The 20,198-nt window shown below is 44.8% G+C and overlaps 1 protein-coding gene across 1 annotated transcript in view; it reads right to left on the bottom strand.

Moving 5' to 3' along the window:
- THEMIS2 (thymocyte selection associated family member 2) overlaps positions 1–20,198 on the bottom strand; it is a 226,625-nt gene that overhangs the window by 138,131 nt on the left and 68,296 nt on the right. Inside the window, exons 2-3 of the mRNA XM_073666154.1 lie at positions 7,756–7,896; positions 5,222–5,626 (exon numbers count right to left, since the gene is read on the bottom strand). Of these exons, the coding sequence (XP_073522255.1) occupies positions 5,222–5,626; positions 7,756–7,896 (546 nt within the window). The remainder of the gene's footprint in view (positions 1–5,221; positions 5,627–7,755; positions 7,897–20,198) is intronic.

Raw genomic sequence — 20,198 nt, 5'->3', positions numbered from 1 at the left:
AGATTTGGGGTCCATGAACTGGAAACTCCCAAGATCATAATCCCATTGAGAACTTGTGGTCAATCATCAAGAGACGGGTGGACAAACAAAAACCAACAAATTCTGGCAAAATGCAAGCATTGATTATGCAAGAATGGACTGCTATCAGTCAGGATTTGGTCCAAAAGTTGATTGAGAGCATGCCAGGGAGAATTACAGAGGTCTTGAAGAAGAAGGGGCAACACTGCAAATATTGACTTGCTGCATTAACTCATTCTAACTGTCAATATAACCTATTGGTACTCATAATATGATTGCAATTATATTTCTGTATGTGATATAAACAACAGACAAACACTAATAAAAACCAGAGGCCAGCAGATCATGTGAAAATATAATTTTGGTGTCATTCTCAAAACTTTTGGCCATGACTGTACTTTGTCACGCTCACTGGATGAAGTGGGCGAGGTATCAGGTACAGGGTGTAGGAAAGTCTCTCTCCATTTGTTATCAGGTAGCACCCCGGAGGATTCAGGAGGCAACTGGAGGTCCTCCGCCTGGTTGGAGGGGTGCAGTGACTTGGAGGTATCCACCGCCTTGATGGACGTAAGGCCACATTTATTAGAGATGGAGGGTCCATGCTTTGGGACCATCATAAGTCTGGTTTCAGAGATGACATGTCTGTGAGGCGAAACGGTGCCTGAAGCCAGATCATTGGTACAATCGTCGAGACCTCAGAGCACAGCGAGTCAGCGACTAGCAGATCTGGTGAAGAAGAAGAAGAAACTGCTGACTGTCCTGAAGATATGGGAACTGGACACCCCTTGTACCTTAGCAGTCCCCCAGGATACACCATGCAGGGTCTCCAGACCTGAGCGGGCACTAGATCTCTCGGCTCTGGACGACTTGTGCGTAAACCAGTCAGCACCTGGAATGTAAGCTTCTTCATGTGTAATGCTCCAATCTGGAGCTTAATTTGTACAGACATATTTTGACTGTTTCTGAGTAGGGCTCGTCCTTCCGCTGACAATGCCCAAACCGGCTTCTGGAGTCTTCGGACGGGAATCAAACACTGACTCTTCAAGGCTTTAAGCCCGAAACTTCCGGTTAATCCGAGGCTTTTACTTGCCACGGAGACAGTAATGGTCATCTGTGGAGAGGAAACACTAAGGCCAAGGGCAGCCTCTCCTACAGGCCTAATGTCTTGGGATTCTCCAACCTTCGCTGGACAAAGACCGTCAGGGGGTCCCAAACAACCGCAGCGGGACCGCAATCCTATTTTGTGACTGAGTTCCGGCCTCTGCTTTGCCTGACGAACATGGTCAACCTTCATGGATTCAGTGCGGGTAGCTGCTTCTACAGGCTGGGTAACAGGAGGTCTGTGGGAGGACAGAACCTGGCGTGATGGTTTGCCTCTATGCCTTGCACGTCTGGACTGCCTCTTGAGGTTGGGAAGAGAAGTATTCTGCGGAGCATAGTCATCCTGTGTGGATTCTGGGTGGGCAGCAGTCTCTTCAGGCTGGAGAACTGGTGAGCTACCCACACACATTACCCATCGGGGCTGCTCCGGGATATTGGGAAGGGAAGCTTTAGCAGAGGCTTCAGGATTAGGGTCATCGAAGACCATTAGAAAAGCCACCAGGAAGGCCTGCAGGTCAGAGATGATAGGATCCCTTGCTTCCCATAGGGGGGTGATCCATTCCAAGGCATCACCCTCTAGGTAGGACATCATAAATCCCACTTTAACCCGATCGGTAGGAAAATAGTGAGCATAGAACTGGAACTGCAGCAGGCATTGCCATACAAACGCACGGCTTTGATTTGGATCCCCATAGTACCGTGGCGGATCCGCAGGAACGGGTGCTGATAGCTCCATTGGGGCTGATGCGTAAATCGCCTGGACCTCAGGTTGCGTAAAAATTTTTTCTTGATGCACATAATTGCCGGACACGGATTCAAAAGTCTCTGAGGGCAAAGGGCCGTGGGGCTCAAAGGGAACCATGGCCTGAGCAAACTGTTACGCACACGCCTGGACTGACTGGCGTGTGCGTGATTAGTGATCCCACTGTTCCATGAACCGAGGAGTGCCTGGAGGGGCGTAACTAAGTATCTACCCGATCCGACCAAGGTCGCACGGCGGCTAACAACTCCGTGAACCAAGGAGGAACCGAGCAGAGGGACCAGGTGCTACTCCAGGTCCGACCCCGGTCACAGCTGTTGACCCACACCGGGGAATACAGGAACAGGCAGGTTAGGCTGGCACACAGACAGGTGGGTAATGGCAGGCACGGCTGGAGTGCACACAGGAGGATACTGGCAAGCACGGCTGGTATGCAGACAGGGGGATACTGGCAAGCACGGCTGGAGTGCAGACAGGGAGGCACTAGCAGGTTGTAGCGCAGGCTGGATAGGGTCCAGTAGAGACTGGGATTCAGGAACAGGACCGCAGATGCGGTAGACAAGCAGAGCAGAGAGGAACCGCTGTAGCGGTGGGCAAGGCAGAGCAGAGAGATACCGCCGGAGCGGTGGATAAGGCAGAGCAGAGAGGAACCGCCGGAGCGGTGATCAAGGCAGAGCAGAGAGGAACCGCCGAAGCTGTGAGCAAGGCAGAGCAGAAAGGATCCGCCGGAGTGGTGAGCAAGGCAGAGTAGAGCGGAACCGCCGGAGCGGTGAGCAAGGCAGAGCAGAGCGGAACCGCCGGAGCGGTGAGGAAGGCAGAGCAGGAAGGAACCGCCGGAGCGGTGAGCAAGGCAGAGCAGAGCGAAACCGCCGGAGCGGTGAACAAGGCAGAGCAGAGAGGAACCGCCAGAGCGGTGAGCAAGGCAGAGCAGGAAGGAACAGCTGGAGAGGTGAGCAAGGCAAAGCAGAGCGAAACCGCCGGAGCGGTGAACAAGGCAGAGCAGAGAGGAACCGCCGGAGCAGTGAGCAAGGCAGAGCAGAGAAGAACTGCCGGAGCGGTGTGCAAGACAGAGCAGGAAGGAACCGCCGGAGCGGTGAGCAAGGCAGAGCAGGAAGGAACCGCCGGAGCGGTGAGCAAGGTAGAGCAGGAAGGAACTGCCGGAGCAGTGAGCAAGGCACAGCAGAGCGAAACCGCCGGAGCGGTGAACAAGGCAGACCAGAGAGGAACCGCCGGAGCGGTGAGCAAGGCAGAGCAGAGAGGAACCGCTGGAGCGGTGAGCAAGGCAGAGCTGGAAGGAACCACCGGAGCGGTGAGCAAGGCAGAGCAGGAAGGAACCGCTGGAGCGGTGAGCAAGGCAAAGCAGAGCGAAACTGCCGGAGCGGTGAGCAAGGCAGAGCAGAAAGGACAGGGCTCTGTTCACACTGAACAGACTGGAAGGGACAAGCAGAACCAGATACACACAAGGTACTTGCAGTGAAGTAGTGAGTGGACTCTAAACTCACAACAGAAGTACAGAGACAACGAGTAGGAGTTAGGTGCAGGCTCAGAGACTGCAGAAAAAGGGAAGGTACGGACACAGAGACAAACAGGCTAGGAGAGTGTTCAGACAGGAACTGACACTGCAACAAGATACAGGAGCGAGTCTGGGTATACGGCCCCCAGAGAGGCGGACAAACAGGCTAGGAGAGTGTTCAGACAGGAACTGACACTGCAACAAGATACAGGAGCGAGTCTGGGTATACGGCCCCCAGAGAGGTGGACAAACAGGCTAAGAGATAGTTCAGACAGGCCTGGAAATACAGCCCCCAGGTTGGCGGACAGGCAAGAAACAGAACGGGACCTGGCACATCAGAGACGAGGAGCCCTCTGAAGGTAAGAGTTGCTCAGTCACCTTCTTCTGGGAGAAGGAGGTTTAAATATCCAGTGACCCACAGCAATAGGCTGGGGACGAATTAGGGGTGTGCCCACAGCAGCTACAAGAATCAGGAAGTAACCGGGCCGCCGCCCTAAGCAGTCAGACCAGAGCATGCACACAGTAGAACAAGAGCACGGCTTACAAACTGGACTGAAGGTTAAGATGCGATCTTGCATAGTGGGAGATGGTGCACTATGCAAGCACGCCACCAGGTATGTTACAGCCTCATTGTTACAATTTTTGCAGTATGCTTCGGGTCATTGTCCATTTGGAAGACCCATTTCTGCCCAGGCTTTAACTTCCTGGCTGATGTCTTGAGATGCTGCTTCAGTATTGCCACAATCTTCTTTTCTCATGATGCTATCTATTTTATGAAGTACATCAGTCCCTCCTGCAGCAAAACAACCCCACAACATGATGCTGCCACCCCTGTGTTTCACAGTTCGGATTGTGTTCTTAGGCTACCATGCTTCTTTCTTTTTCCTCTTTATGTAACTATGGTCATTATGCCCAAAAAGTTCAATTTTAGTTTCATCAGACCACAGGACATGTCTCCAAAAATTAAAGTCTTTGTTCCTGTGTGCATTTGCAAACATTAATCTGGCTTTTTTGTTTTCTTTTGGAATAATGGCTTCTTCCTGGTAGAGTGGCCTTTCAGCCCATGTTGATACAGTACTCGTTTCACTGTGGATATTGACACAATCTTACCAGCTTCCACCATCATCTTCACAAGGTCTTTAGCTTTTGTCCTTGGGTTGATATGCACATGTCAGACCAAAGCATGATCATTTCTGGGACACAGAACCTGTCTCCTTCCTGAGTGGTATGATGGTTGGAAATTCCCATATTGTTTGTACTTGCGTATAATTGTTTGTACAAATGAACGAGGCACCTTCAGGTATCTTGAAATTTTACCCAAGGATGAGCCAGACTTGTGCAAGTCCACAATTCTCTTCCTGATATCTTGACCTGATTTCTTTAGACTTTCCCATGATGCTACACAAAGATGCTAAACAAAGAAGCAGTGTGTTTCAGGTGTGCATTAAAATACATCCACAGGTGTGTCTCTAATTAACTCAGATGTTGCCAAAAACCAGAAACTTCCAAACACAGGACATCATTATATGAGCAGTCCAGAATTGTTTAAAGGCATAGTAATCTTAGTGTATGTGAATGTTTGACTTTGCAGTAAGTAATAAAAAAAGCCTTATAACATTCTCTCTCTCTCTCTCATTATTCTGGCATTTGGCAAATATTAAAAATTATGGTAATCCTAATTGACCTAAACTGGGAAAGGTTTATTCTGATTTTATGTCAGATATTGAGAAAAACATGCACATGTGTCTTTTTATATAGTGTATGTAAACTTCTGGTTTCAACTATATAACCAGTAATATTGAACATAAAGTAATAAATATTTTACTTACTTTGCATAATTGTGTTGATTTCATATTCAGGACAAAGTTTATATACTCCGGATCCAATATTTTTGCATGTGAAGTTGCTTTTACTTAAACCTGGGTCTTGTAAAATCTGCTCCAGTGTATACAATTGTTTATTTTCACACTCATAAAACTGTCCTTTTGTTGATAAGGGAATTTTTATGTTATATAAATTGGGACCATCAAAGATTTGGCATTCACCGCAATCAGTATTTCTGTCAGCTGACAAAAGTTGAATAGGAAGTAGCTTCCGAATGTCATATTCTCCCACAGTAAGATTTGACTGTGAAGTAAACCAGATTGCACGCCTATAATCACCACAGGATAGTTTCTGATGAAGATCACCAAGAGTGTCATATACAGGGTAATCCTCACTGACCTGAAACAGACCTGAAATGCATGGATTTCCTTGATTATATATAATATAGTTTTAAAACTAATGGAACAATTACAGTAAAAAAAAAATGACCCCAAAAATGAAATCTCCGCCCAAAAAGATGAAATAAAAAGCTATAAGAAAGCCACTTACACACCAAAATGACATAATTGAAAAAGTCAACTCATCCTGCAAACAAAACAAACCAAAGCTCTGTCGATAGAAGGTTAAAAGAGTTATAGCTCTTGGAATATGGTAATACATAAAATATTTTTATTATACACATAAAGTGTTTTTATTGTGCAAAAGCAATAAAACATAAAAATTGTGCTAACACATAGAATAAAATTAACATGCTCTAATATCCTAAAAAATACACCCCAAAATCCACAAAATGCTCTTCATTTCTGAGGCCTGTGTTGGAGTCAAGTTGCGCATCCTTAGTTTGCTTTAATACCTTTAATACTCCAGAAGGGTGAACAAACTTTCTTAACCCCTTTACCACCTTGGGTTTTTCCATTTTTCGTTTTTTGCTCCCCTTCTTCCCAGAACCATAACTTTTTTTATTTTTTCATCAATATGGCCGTGTGAGGGATTGTTTTTTTGCAGGACAAGTTGTACTTTAGAACGACACCATTGATTTTACCATATAGTGTACCAGAAAATGGGAAAAGAATTCCAAGTGCGGTGAAATTGCAAAAAAAAGTGCAATTCCACAATTGTTTTCTTTTTTACCATGTTCACTAAATGTTAAACCTGACCTTCCATTATCATTCCCCAGGTCATTAAGAGTTTGTAGATACCAAACATGTATAGGTACTTTATTTAAAAAAATCCAAAGTTTGTAAAAAAAAAAAATGGCTCCATTTTCAGAGACCCGAAGCATCTCCATTTTTCGGGATCTGGGGCCGAGTGAGGACTTATTTTTTTCATACCAAGCCAACGTTTTTATTGATGCCATTTTGGGATAGATATGTTTTTAACGCTCGTTATTTCATTTAATTGCAATGTTGCGGCGTCCAAAAAATGTAAATCTAGCATTTTGATTGTTTTTTCTAGTTACGCAGTTTATCGATCGGATTAATCATTTTTGATTGATTCTAAATGCAGCGATACCAAATATGTGCATTTTTCATTTTTTTTTGTATTCTTTTATTTTGAATTGGGCAAAAGGGGTGGTGATTTGAATTATATTTATATTTTTTTAAATTATTTTTTTATATTTTTAAAAACTTTTAGTCTCCTTAGGAGACTTGAAACTGCAATCGTCTGATCGCTTGTACAAACATAGCAGGGCTTCAGCCCTGCTATGTGTAACACAAATGCTCATCTGCTATGAATGCCGACCGCTGGGCAGCACTCATAGCAGTTCGGCAATGACAACCACAGTTGTCTCCTGCAGACCCCTGGTTGTCATGCCAACGCATTGGCACCCAGCGATCATGTGACAGGGGCACCAATGGGCGGAGCTAATGACTCACTTCTGGCGCGATCATGTTAAATGCCGCTGTCAGAGATTGACAGCGGCATTTAACATGTTAACAGCCGCGAGTGGATGGCGATTCCACCTGCAGTTGTTAGTTGAAATCAGCTGTCATGTGCTGGAAAAGGTGTGGGCTAAGCACCGGAGCCTGCACCAAAAAGGGGGAGGCGACCTATGACGTACCTATACGTCATAGGTCGTAAAGGCGTAATATTGTTTTGACTACTTTGAGCGGAACAAATTTGAAAAATTTGAAAAAAGGGTGATTTATGTAGTGTTTCTAGCATAAGGGCCTCTCAAAGCCACCTCACAACTGGATGAGTTCCCAAAAAAATTACCTTTTTGAAAATATCGTCAAAGTTTGAAAAATGATTGCTAAATATATAAGCTTTCCAGCACCATAAAAAATAATAAGCCATTTAAAAATGATGCCTAAGGAAAGTAGACATATGGTAAATCTTTATTATTAACTATTTTGCGTGGTTTGACTATTGTTTTGTAGCTAGAAAAATTAAACATTTGAAAATTGCAAATTTTTCGTATTATTCTGCAAGTTTATTTTAATAAATGCAAAACAAATCAACCTAAATGTATCACTAACATAAGTACAATGTGTCACGAAAAAAAAACCTCAGAAACTATTAGACATTAGATGTTTACCATTGAAGTTATGTGGCACCTTCTGTTCTTTTCCAGTTTGGAGATTTACCAGAGTAACACACACCAACTCTTTATCAACAACTTTCAACAAATCTCCAGTAGACAAACAGCACTCAGAGCCACTGATATCATAAATGGAACCTGTTAATAAAAAAAGTGACAATGATTAATTGCTGGTTCTCTTTTCTTACACCACAATAAATGTGTCTCATTGTTTCATTTCATTTTCCAGTTACTAGTTGGTTAACGCTCAATTAACACAATTTCTATTAAAACCCTTTGTGTTTGCATGATTGCTCATTTTTTGTGCTTTTGTTTTTTTTCTCCCAATCTTTCAAGCACCATCATTTTTATATTTTTCGACGAGATAGCTGTATAATGGCTTATTTTTTACATAAAGAGTTGTAGTTTGGAAAAACACCATTCATTTTGCAAAATAATGTGCTGAGAAACAGGGAGAAATAATTCAAGTGAGGCAAAATAAAAAAAAATGCAAATCCATTGTGTTTTTGGTTTATGTTTTTACAACATTCATTGTGCACTAAAAATTACCGGGCAAGATTGTTCTTTAGGTCAGTATCATTATGGTGATATCAAACATAACTTTTTTTTTTAAATTGCAGTGGTTAAAAAAATTTCTGAGCTTCGTAAAATTAAATTCATTCTGTTGCCATTTTCTGAGACCTATAAATTTTTAAATTGTTTTCATTTATGCCTGAGTGCTTGTTTATTTTGCACAGAAGCTGACAGGTTAATTCATACCATTTTGGGGTACAGAAAACATTTTAAGCACATTTAAATTGCATTTTGGGGAGGTAAGATTGCGATCGAAAAGCGGCAACTCTGGCATCTAGATTTAATGCATTTTTAATGCATGGTTTAAAGGGTTGTTTCCATCTTCATTTCTAGATATTGTCACATAGGGCTACTTTTGCAATTCATTGCAATGAGCCATTTTTAAGAAGCAGTCCACCACTACCCAGATGATGGAGCAGCCAGAGGACACAGGGATGCTGCCAAGGCGCCGAGGGCACAGGAAGTGGTAGGAGTCGCCTCGACAGGAATTGTCTGGGAGTTTTATTGCGGGCACAGGAAGGACAGGTGGAAATTAACTCCATAATGTCCTTATGCATGGTAGGCCACCAATAGTGACGTGAGGTGAGCTGTAACGTCTTTCTCTGCCCGACATGGCCGGCCACCTTGGAGGAGGTCCAATTCTGACACCAAGATTTTCCTTGAGGAATTTTAGACAAGCTTACCGGAGCTACAGTAACTATCTTGCATGGCTCAATGATGAGTTAGGGTTCCTCCTCTTGGTCAGTGGGCAGGAAGGAGCGAGAAAATGCATCAGACTTGAGGTTCTTGTCAGCTGGCCCAAAATGCAGAACAAAGTCAAAACAGGCAAAAAATATTGACCACCTAGCATGGCATGGGTTCAGTCCTTGTGCAGACTGCAGGTAGGACAGGTTCTTATGCTCAGTATAAATGACAACCGGATGAACTGCTCCTTCGAGGTGTTATCGCCATTCCTATGGAGTCAACTTAATTGCCAACAACTCTCGGTCACCAATCGAGTAGTTGCACTCTGGGACAGGGAAGGCCTTGGAGAAAAAAATGCAGGTAACCATACAGCCAGAAGAAGACTTTTGGATGAGAACTGCTAAGGCCCAGAAGATGAAACTTCTATTTCCAGAAACAATTGTTTGTTCTCTTCCAGTCGATGTATTACTGGAGTGGAGGAAAAAGCCTATTCCAGGGAGAGAAAAGTGTCTTCAGCATCTGGAGTCCATACCTTTGGATCGACACTCTTCCGGATCATAGCAGAGATGAGAGTGATCCGAGACAAGAAATGCGGGATGATTTGTCGCTTGTAATTGGCGAACTCAAGGAATCGCTGGATTGCCTTAACGCCTGCAGGGCACTCCCACTTGAGGATGGAAGACACTTTCTCCAGGTCCATCTTCAAGCCCGTGTTCGAGATTATAAACCTGACGAAAGGCAGAGAAGATTGTTCAAAAATGCAATTTTTCAAATTTAGCATACAGCCGATTTACTTTAAACTGCTGCAGGACTGATGAACATTCCGCCTATGAGAGGGCAAATCTGGAGAAAAGAATCTTGGTTTATCTGGATGATATCATGGTCAAGTATAAAGCAGGTCTCAGAAGATGTCATTCACAAATTCTTGTAAGACAGCTAGGGCATTGCTGAGCCCAAACGACATGACTCGGTACTCATAGTGACCGTCTCGGGTGTTGAAAGACGTTTTCCATTCATCTCCTCAATGTATCCAGAACAGATTGTATGCTCATCTTAGATCCAGTTTAGTGAAAATCTTGGCACCCCTGAGGTGATCAAGCAACTCCTGGATCAACGGCAACGGATTCTTGTTCTTAATCGTAATCTGTATAGTCTATACAAGGCCAGAGGGTCCCATCCTTTTCCTTGACAAAGAAGAAGCTGGCTCCTGCTGGAAAAGAGGACTTCTGAATCAATCCCCTTGCCAAATTCTCTTTTACATATTCGGACATGATTCCTGAGACAGGAGGTAAATACAGCCCCGAGGAGGAGAAGATCCTGGGATCAGGTCTATAGGACAGTCGTACAGCCTATGCGGAGGTAGCATCTCAGCTTCCTTATTCTCAAAGACGTCAGTATATAACCAGCAGGCGGATGGTAATCCTCAGAGAGAAGATGGTGATCTTGTCTCATGACAAGACTGTCCCCAACGAGGCACCTCTCCGGATCTCCAATCAAGGATGGATTCATGCACGCGGAGCCACGGAAGACCCAGGAGGAGTGGATGAAACAGACTAGGCAGCACATAGAACGTAATCTTCTCAGTGTGCGGCATTTCTATCCGAAACTCTACTTGCTCGGTGATCACCTGGACGGCCTCGGATAGGGCCATTGACAGATGACACCAACAGTGGATTCTGGAGTCATTGAACTGGGATCTGGTAACGATCTACCACTGCTTGTAAGATAAAATTCCCTGCCGCTTCAGAATCCAGGTATGCCATCTCAACGAACCAGGAACCTCCACAGATCACAGATACGGTCAGGATCAATGGTGGAGAGGAATTATCCTCGCCCAGTGTAGCCTCTTCTACCGGCCCTAAGCTTAGGAGTTTCCCGACTTCATAAGACAAGAGCGGATTAGGTGTCCTGTGCCTCCACAATAGAAGCATAAGCCCTTGGCCTGCCGGATCTCCTGTTGTTGCTTTGCTAGCCCCAAGCTGTCAACTTGCATAGGTTCAAGAGGGATTGTGTCTGTGGAAGGCAGAGGAATGAGGGGCGAGAGCCAGACGAGGCGGTTTTCTTTCACGCGCTGTCTCTCGGGAGAGCTCCTGGAACCGGAGGTCAATTGGGATGGACAGGGAAACTAGACCATCCAGTGTAAAGGGAATGTCTCAACCTGCTACCTCATCCTTGATTCTTCCGGACAATACCTCCCAGAAGGCAGCTACCACTGCCTTGTTGTTCCAGCTTAGTACAGAAGTCAGGTTGCAGAACTGGACGGCATATTGGCCTATGGACAGACTGGCCTGACGCAGTCTGAGGAGGGATGTAGTAGCAGAAGTAACTCGGCCTGGCTCATTAAATACCTCCCAAAACACCTCCAGACAGATCTAGGATGATGGGGTCTCCTACAAGGGGTTGAGCCATGCCAGGGTTTCTCCTCCCAGATGGGACATGAGGAATGCCACCTTCGCCTGATCAGATGAAAACTGGTAAGCCAGCAATTTAAAATGCAGAGAGCACTGGTTAATGAACCCTAGGCATTGTTTCGGAGCCCAGTCAAAATGTGGTGGAACAGACAGAGTCCTGGGCATGGAACGTGATTAGCAGACTAAATAGTCACTGCCGAGATTGCCGCAGCTTGGGCCGGAGCGGCCACAGATGTCAGCGCATCCAGTCGGGTGGTCACTGTTCGCAAATATGACATGATTTTGTCTTTCTGGTCTCTCTGATTGGTCATCTCCTGGTACAGCTCCGCGACTGGAGGGGTATCAGAGTCAGCGGGTTCCATGGCCTTAGCAAACTGTTACTCAAGTAGTTGTGGAAACACGATGCCACAGTCTGGGGAAAGGTGTAACTAAGCAACCACCTGGTTTGTCACTTGAGCCCCTGATGGTGTGGTTAGACTTGAACCTAGGTGAATGCCAGGTGCTACTCCAGGTCAGACCCCGGAGCCACGGCAGCTGACCCCCAAAGGGTCAGGGAAGCAGGACCGGACAGGAATGGGTTGGCAAGAGGGCTTCGGCTGGTAGACAGATGCTGGATCAGGAACGAGCAGGATGGGTACAGGAACACAGGATGGACTCTGGTGTGGGATCATTGGTGCTGGTTCAGACTGGACAGATGCTGGCAGCGGAATAGACATGGACAGGACGGGTCAGGCTTGGGGCTAGGTAGAGACAGGGCGTACTCAGGAACGGGTTAAAGCAGGACGGACGGGAACAAATGCAGACAGGACAAGTCAGATTGAGGAAGCACAGGTACGGGGACCTTACAACTAGATAGAAGGACTAACTACTGATACTAATGCTGCTAAGGCACCTTCCAGTTGGTGAGGGTGCCTTAAATACCTAATGTCTCCCAGCCATTTGCTGGGGATATTTACAGAAGCGTGCACACGGCCCCTTTAAGAAGCAAAGAGCCCTAAAAATTCTCCCCAGAAACCTGCGTGCCATGCGCAGGCTCTGGGAGGAGGCAGAGACAGCGTGGACTGATGCAAGGAGGTGAGTAAACACGCCGGCGTTCCCGCTGAAAAGAGGAAGGAGACATGTGCAGGGGCACCAGCGCTGCTATAACACATTTGTTTTGTTTACAGCTCATTGCCTAGTAAACCGACCACTGCTGTTGTCTCGCATACAAACATTGTGCTAAAGCTGGCCATAATTAGGATTAAACATGGTATGCCAGACCCTGGCTAGCTTCTAAATCGTGCTTATAAGCTCAGTAAAAAAAAGCTTGTAAGAACTGTGAATGTTCTGTTGTCTAGCACCAGTGGTCGGTCTTCAAGGTAATGTGGCGCCCCCGCTGCGCACTGGTGCCACATATCCCAGAGGGGTGCATGGATGGAATTCTCCCCAGTGGCCTCAATACATACAGACACCTCCACCCAAGTCCACTAGATGGAGCCCTGTCAGGTATATATATATACTGGGGGTGGAGTTCAGGAAGTCAGTCAGTGGGAAGCAAACAGTGTAACACCATGCTGCAGCTGCAGTCAAGCTGAAGTCTGTGTGGCTGAAGGCCAGGCTAGGCCCAAGCTTCGGGCTAGTCTGGCCAGTGAGAGTCTGGAGCGGGCTAAAAGGGAAGTGAGAGTTCCTGTCAGGCACAGACAGGGACAGAACTCAGAGAGTCTGCTCAGGGAATCTGCATGAGAGAGTCTGCAGACTGAGGAGAAGAAAGAGAAACGCATAGGGGGCAGAGGAGCATAACAGGCTCACCCTGAACCATATACCGGACACCGGGTCCGCGCCTACAGGGATATTTATGACTAGCAGGAACAACCGGAATCCCTGGAGAACTACAAGTCCCAGGTTAACCAACCGCTGACCACAGCAACAGGGTTAGGTACCACTAAGGCTCCAGCGACCAGCAATAGTGGGAATCAGGAGAAAACCCTACCGCCAGGTCAGTAGGTACAAGAAGGAAGCAGTAAGCAAGCCAGGCCTAGCTCCAGGCAGGCCCAAAGCTTAGAGAGTAAAAGACACAGATCAGGAGGCCTTACACCCGCTCACTGGGGAGAGTCCAGAAATGTACCCTTTGCCCTGAGTGCCCTGGACCGTACCTGCATCACCACCAGTAAAGGTATTGAAGTTTGCCCTTGTGTGTGTGCCTGTACTCCCTCTGGGACCGTCCTGCCGTCCTGCCGTCCTGCCGTCTCTCTCCTGCTTCCACCATCTTTCTACACCTCTACACTGCCCTGAGGCCTGCTCCACCTGTGGGGAGCCGTCCCATCATAGCTGACCCTAACATTAGCCTCAGTGGACTGCCGCAGCGCTGGTAACCTCTTACCAGAATCCACAGGTGGCGTCACGAAAAATACCAAAAATCCCCATATAAAAGCATTCCCCCATTTCACTGACTGCCCTGGGTCACGGACCGGGCCAGCCACCGTGATATCCCCCGGCAACCAGAGGCCCGGCTGCCGAGTACCCCACGGCCCAGGGGGCGCGTCAGTAACTAGCTATCAACAAAAGAAAAGTGTGAAAATTTTAGTAAGCAGTAATTTTCAACATTGCTTGTATGTTGTACTTACAAACATTATCTGACAATATCCTTTTATGAACATTGGAATAAGCCTTTAAATAATTTTATATTTTGATAAAATAGTCTTTTATTTTTTTATTTTTGAACAGGGAAAAAGAGGTTTTTTTAAATACTTACCTTATGCAACTAAAAAATATTGTATTTGAACCTTTTGATCACTTATTCTATATACTTGACATAGTTATATTACTGATCCCCTATAAACCTGAGTGTAAAGATGGCAGTGATAGGGCCCCAGCTGCCATTGAAAACCACAATCTTGTCGCAGGAGGGCTGCCATGAGTGCTGGTAGCATTGAATGATACAATCATGCCATTTAAGGAGGTTGTCCTGTACTTTTATATCAATGGACTATCAATAGCAGATTGATTAGGGTGCAAACCTCAGCACCCAAGGTGTGCAGCTGTTGCTGATGCTAAATGAATAATAACGGATGGGCAGTATATGGACACGGAACTGTACAGTTAATGGCGCTGTGCTGTTCTGGTCCACAACTGATCACATCCGGCAGGCACCAGGAACAGCTGAGCAACGGGGGGTGGCACCCCCATCTATCTGATATTGATGACCTATCCTAAGAATAGGTCATCAATATAAAAGTAGTGGACAACCCATTTAAATACCTCTGTCAGAGAATAACAATACATTTAAATGGTTAGATAACACTGATCGATGCTCACTCTGGTTGTTGCTTTTTCAAGGAAATGCCAGCTGTATGACACAGCTGGCAAAAGCTGGGTATGGAGCAAGTGCAGCTCTTAAGACCACTCCATATACCTGCACCTGACACAGGAGACATACTAGGGCACCCTATGTTAGGAAGAGATAAAAATGATGTTCCCTATTCATGAAGAACAACATTATTCATGCTGGTCTTGATGAAGAGGTGTGCTGGAGTCAGGTACTCCAGATTCATGAAGAGGAGCATGCGAGAGATCCGGACTAGTGGCATGCAGATGAAGTAAGATTTGTGGGGAAGTGAACGCTGCCACTCTATATTAATTGACAAGCTGCAGTAGCCAAACCTCATCACAACCCAGCTCGGCCCAATTTGCTGTAGCTTTGCAAAAATGGTGTCAAAATGCCAAAAGCTACACCATTTTAGCACAATCTCAAATTGCAACAACATTTTTAACCTTTTCAATACTTTTCATGGCAAAATACTGGCATAGAAACTTTGATGAAGGAGCCCTATGACTTAGGGCTCAAGCAGATGAGTTTTTAAATCAGATGTGTGTTGCCCCATATTTGATCGGATATTACGTGGACAGCACACTAACCCATGTTATTCAATAAGGCTGTTCAGATGAATGATTTTCATTTCTTGGTCAGACTGTCCGTGAAAGAAAAATTGCAGCATGCGCTACTTTCTTGTGTATATTGGATGAGACTCCCTCTGTGTTTGGATGACAGCTGGAGTCACCAGACTTCACCACTATTTTATGTAGATGGCATTATTCCATATCCTACTATCCAAGAAAAGTTGAATCCCTCCCTCTAGAGCGGTGTTTTGATACCTACGGTTCAAACATTTCATCACTTCACTATTGAGGAATATAACTCCACCTTATGCCTTCACCCAATTTGAACAGAGATGCCGCTTAAACCCCCATGTGCCAGGCACTATCTCACTCCTCTATACTCATTTAAACCATGGCATCCACAAATGTAACCTTACCTACACCTTCCGATGGGAATCTAATATTTGTGCTAGTTTAACCGATTCAGGCTGGTCACAAATCTAATCTTCTACCACAAGTGGTACTTTGATTTTGAAAAAAAATTATAAAGTCATGATGAGATGGTATCTGACTCCAGAGTGGCCAAAGCTTTTCTTAATTACTCATCCCTGTGTTTTAGTGGCTGCTAATCCACAGGTGACCTATATCATATACAGGCTCTGGATCAGAGTATATTTCCTCACTCTTTAAGTCACAGGTGATAATGTAAAGAAAATGTAAAGAAAAAAACCTGGGAGGCTCTACTAAACAAACATATACACAATATCACCAATTTTTCCCAAACCATTTCTTTTATAATCCTTGAGGCCAAACAAACTATCGCGTCAACTTCTTGGAAGTTAAAAGACGAATTTCCTGGTATACGATCAATGATAAACAATCAGCTATACCAGACCTGGCAAAGTGCGTCCCAAGGGCCACATGTGGCCCTTTGGCTTTTCTGGTGTGGCCCACGGACCAGGACAATGAAGGGCTTTATGCAAAGGTGTCCCACAGCATGCAGCAGCCCTCTGCCTGGTGACTGACTTTCACGGATATCGGCAACCTTGGGTGAGTAGCTTTATTTTTTTAACATCATTTCATGGGGGAAGAGGAGAAATAATACTGTGTAAGGGGGCTGTGTGGGGACATTTTTCTATGTGGGGATATAATCCTGGGGGCTATTTGTGGACATAATACTGTGCAAGGGGGCTGTGTAGGGACATAATATTGTGTAAGGGGACTGTGTGGAGGGCATAATACAGTGCAAGGGGGATGTGTGGAGACATAATACTGTATAAGGGGTCTGTTTGGGGACATCATTCTGAGTGGGTGGCTGTGTGGCGACATAACACTGTGTAAGGTGGCTGTGTGGGTATATCATTATGAGTGGGATGGTGGGCTGTTTGGGGACATAATACTGTGTACTGAGGCTTTGTGGGTAGCAGTACATCATACTGTGTAGGGGGTTTGTGTGGGGAAATCATGCTGTTTGAGGGGACATCATACTGTTTAAGGGGCTGCGTGCATACATGATTCTGTGTGTGGGGACTGTGAGGGCAATATATTGTGTTGGGAGCTGTTCATGGCACAAAGGCTGAAAAGATAAACTTTATAACAAACAGTAACTTATATGGTTTTGATTTGCTGCTATAGTTAAGAATACATGTTATAATAAGCCTTATCGTAACATGTATTAGCAATAGCAGCTAGTCAACAGATTTAATTCCGCTCAATATTAAAGAGCACCTGTCAGCAGGATTGTGCTCAGTAAACCACATACACTGTCAGGTGGGCGACATTACACTGATTAAAATGATACCTTGGTTGAAGAAATCCATCCTGTGGTTCTTGTGCAATCTTTACTTTCAATTTGGAGATAATGATATTCTTGTGCTTCGGAGCAGCCTGTGAGGGGGCGCTCTATCTGGTGCTCTGTTTACATATTCATCTGTATGCTCTTATGACAGCTCACTGTGCCTTCATTGACCTGCCTCCTATTTTACCTTGCCCCACACTACTAGATGCATTATGTAAAATAGGAGGCAGGGGGACGTGGCCTGGCTTCTCTGAGGAGAAGAAGTGTTCTCCATGAGCTCCTGCTCCAACATAGCAAATTTTGAGGAATAAGACCAAATTTTTCCCATATTACCTCCCAAAGACTTGCTGGGTCCCCTTTGAGTTGCTTAGGGGTAACTTTGGGGTAAAAAAATCAGACTTTTCCCGGCTTTGAGGACCGCTGTGGAGCTGAGCACGTGGGAGACAGAGGCTGCTGCAGGACGCCATCTTCCCACCTCGGTCTCTGCTAAGGACAAGGCAGAAGCAGAGGTGATCATCGCTCGGACACCGGAGGTACAGTTACCCATCGAACGCCCCGAGTCCTTCTACCTCCTAATGGTGCTTCCCATCAGGCTCGCTCTCTGGACTCTGGCGTCTACAGTCCCGGTGGTGAGAGTTTCACCCATGCGCCGCCGCGCCCCCATCTGTTCCCTGTAACAGGCAGAGGTACACACTCCACTAATGGCCCATCTGGCAGTCGTGGGGGTGCGTGACCCCACCTTGCCTCTCTCCCCCTCAGCTCTTTGGTGAAGAACGTTGAGGTACCTGGACTTGGGCCGCGGCTCTTGAGTGGCTGAGATCTACGGCGAGAAGAAACGGTTAAAACCACGAAAACCCCTAAAAAAGGCCAAGAAAAAGAAAAATACAGAAAACAACTATCTCTAGATATGCAAATCAGCAAACCATTTAATGCCTCACAATCGCATAAACAGTGTTCTTCCTCTCTTGCTCAATGGTCCAATAGTGACGAAGAGGAAGACACTATGCAAGAAGAAACAAACTTAAAAGAATACATAAAAGCTCTACCCACCAAGGACGGCATAAAAAATCTCTTCAAAGAATTCACCTAAACTGTCAAAGAAGAATTAGCCGAACTAAAAAATGATGTCAAGCAGGTACATACGAGACTACACGTGGTCAAAATTGTTGATACCCCTCGTTTAATGAAAGAAAAACCCACAATGGTCACAGAAATAACTTAAATCTGCCAAAAGAAATAATAAATTAAAAATCTATGAAAATGAACAAATGAAAGTCAGTCATTGCTTTTCAACCCTGCTTCCACAGAATTTAAAAAAAAATTAAACTCATGAAATAGGCCTGGATAGAAATGATGGTACCCCTGAAAATAATGTGACAAAGGGACATGTTTAATCAAGTTGTGTCCACTAATTAGCAACACAGGTGTCTATAATCTTGTAATCAGTCAGTGGGCCTGTATATAGGGATACAGATACTCACTGTGCTGTTTGGTGACATGGTGTGTACCACACTCAACATGGACCAGAGGAAGCAAAGGAAAGCGTTCTCTCAGGAGATTGGAAAGAAAATTATAGACCAGCATGTTAAAGGTAAATGTTATAAGATCATCTCCAAGCACCTTGATGTTCCTGTGACTACAGTTGCACATATTATTCAGAAATTTAATATCCATGGGACTGTAGCCAACCTCCCTGGATGTGGTCGCAGGAGGAAAATTGATGACAAATCAAAGAGACAAACAATATGAATGGTAACAAAAGAGCCCAGGAAAACTTCTAAAGAGATTAAAGGTGAACTTCAAGCTCAAGGAACATCAGTGTCAGATCGCACTATCCGTCGTTGTTTGATCCAAAGTGGACTTCATTGGAAAAAAGAAAAAGCGGTCTTTGGAGCGCTAAATTGATCACTGAGAGACAGTATTTAGGGCTAAAAAACATTTAATACGCCCTCTCCACAACGCGTTTCGATAGCCAAACTATCTTCATCAGGTGGTACAGGGATATGAGCAAAAGAAAAATATTTATAGGGAAGGATTCACAATGATTGGTTGACAAACTAATTAGTTAATCATGGGTTCTGAGGAACCCTTCATGTGCCAGTGTGCAGATGCTTCTCATGTCAGCACAGGGACAACAAGCACATGAATTCACAGAATTAGGGAAATGTTAGATAAGCAATGGAATTTGGCAATACATATTACTGAAGGATATTAAAAATATGAAAAATGACAAGATGCGATATTAAAAATACAACCATAAAATGTGACATATCCAGAGTATAACAATAATAATAAGGAGGAGGAAAAACAGATAGGGTGTGAACGTGGGAAGAAAGGGGGGTCCCTTAAGAACTGACCACATTTTCAAGGACCAAATTCAGACCTTCATGGGCTGATGTGGCTAATTTGAAAATCCAAAACCTCTCCTTATTAATTAAACTAGCCAACTGATCCGGAACAGTATCTGGTACGTATTCAATGATAGTGAGCATCATAAATTTTGGATCCTTTTGATGGACAATACTGAAATGTTTGGATACACTATGTAGTTGATAACCTATTTGTATATTATATCTATGTTTATTAAGGCGTGCATACATAGTTTGTATCGTCCGGCCCACATATTGGAGGTCACATGTACATTCTAATAAGTAAATTAAATGTGTTGATTGACAATTCACATCATGTTTAATAGAAATTTGTTTTCCTGTAGTTTGTGATGAAAACATCTTTTGGGTACCATTTTGGATGGTTTTGCAACACAAACAATTTGGCGTGTTACAGGAATGGCAACCCAAATGGAAACTGTCCTGTGATAACTGTATTTTTGACTTCAAAGATGTATTACTTGGTGCAATTAAACTTCGCAGGTTTTTACTCTTTCTATAGATGATTCTTGGTTTGTTGGGTATACATGGCCCTAAAATAGGATCCCCCTTCAAAATAAACCAAAATTTATTCAGAATATTTTGAACGGTAACTCTGGATTGACTAAACGTGGTGACCATACTCCACCTAGCCAATTCTGAGACTGCTTTATTTTTACCCGTAGATGATTCTATCCTGTCAATACAGATGTCCTGAGTCAGGACTCTGGTCCTGGAGAAAGCATCATTTAG

This window comes from Phyllobates terribilis, unplaced genomic scaffold (assembly GCF_046119375.1).
Source record: "Phyllobates terribilis strain yellow unplaced genomic scaffold, ASM4611937v1 Scaffold_2__4_contigs__length_985480577, whole genome shotgun sequence".
Taxonomy (NCBI): Eukaryota; Metazoa; Chordata; class Amphibia; order Anura; family Dendrobatidae; genus Phyllobates; species Phyllobates terribilis.
The sequence above is the reverse complement of the archived record's forward strand: the minus strand, read 5'-3'. Positions and strand labels throughout refer to the sequence as shown.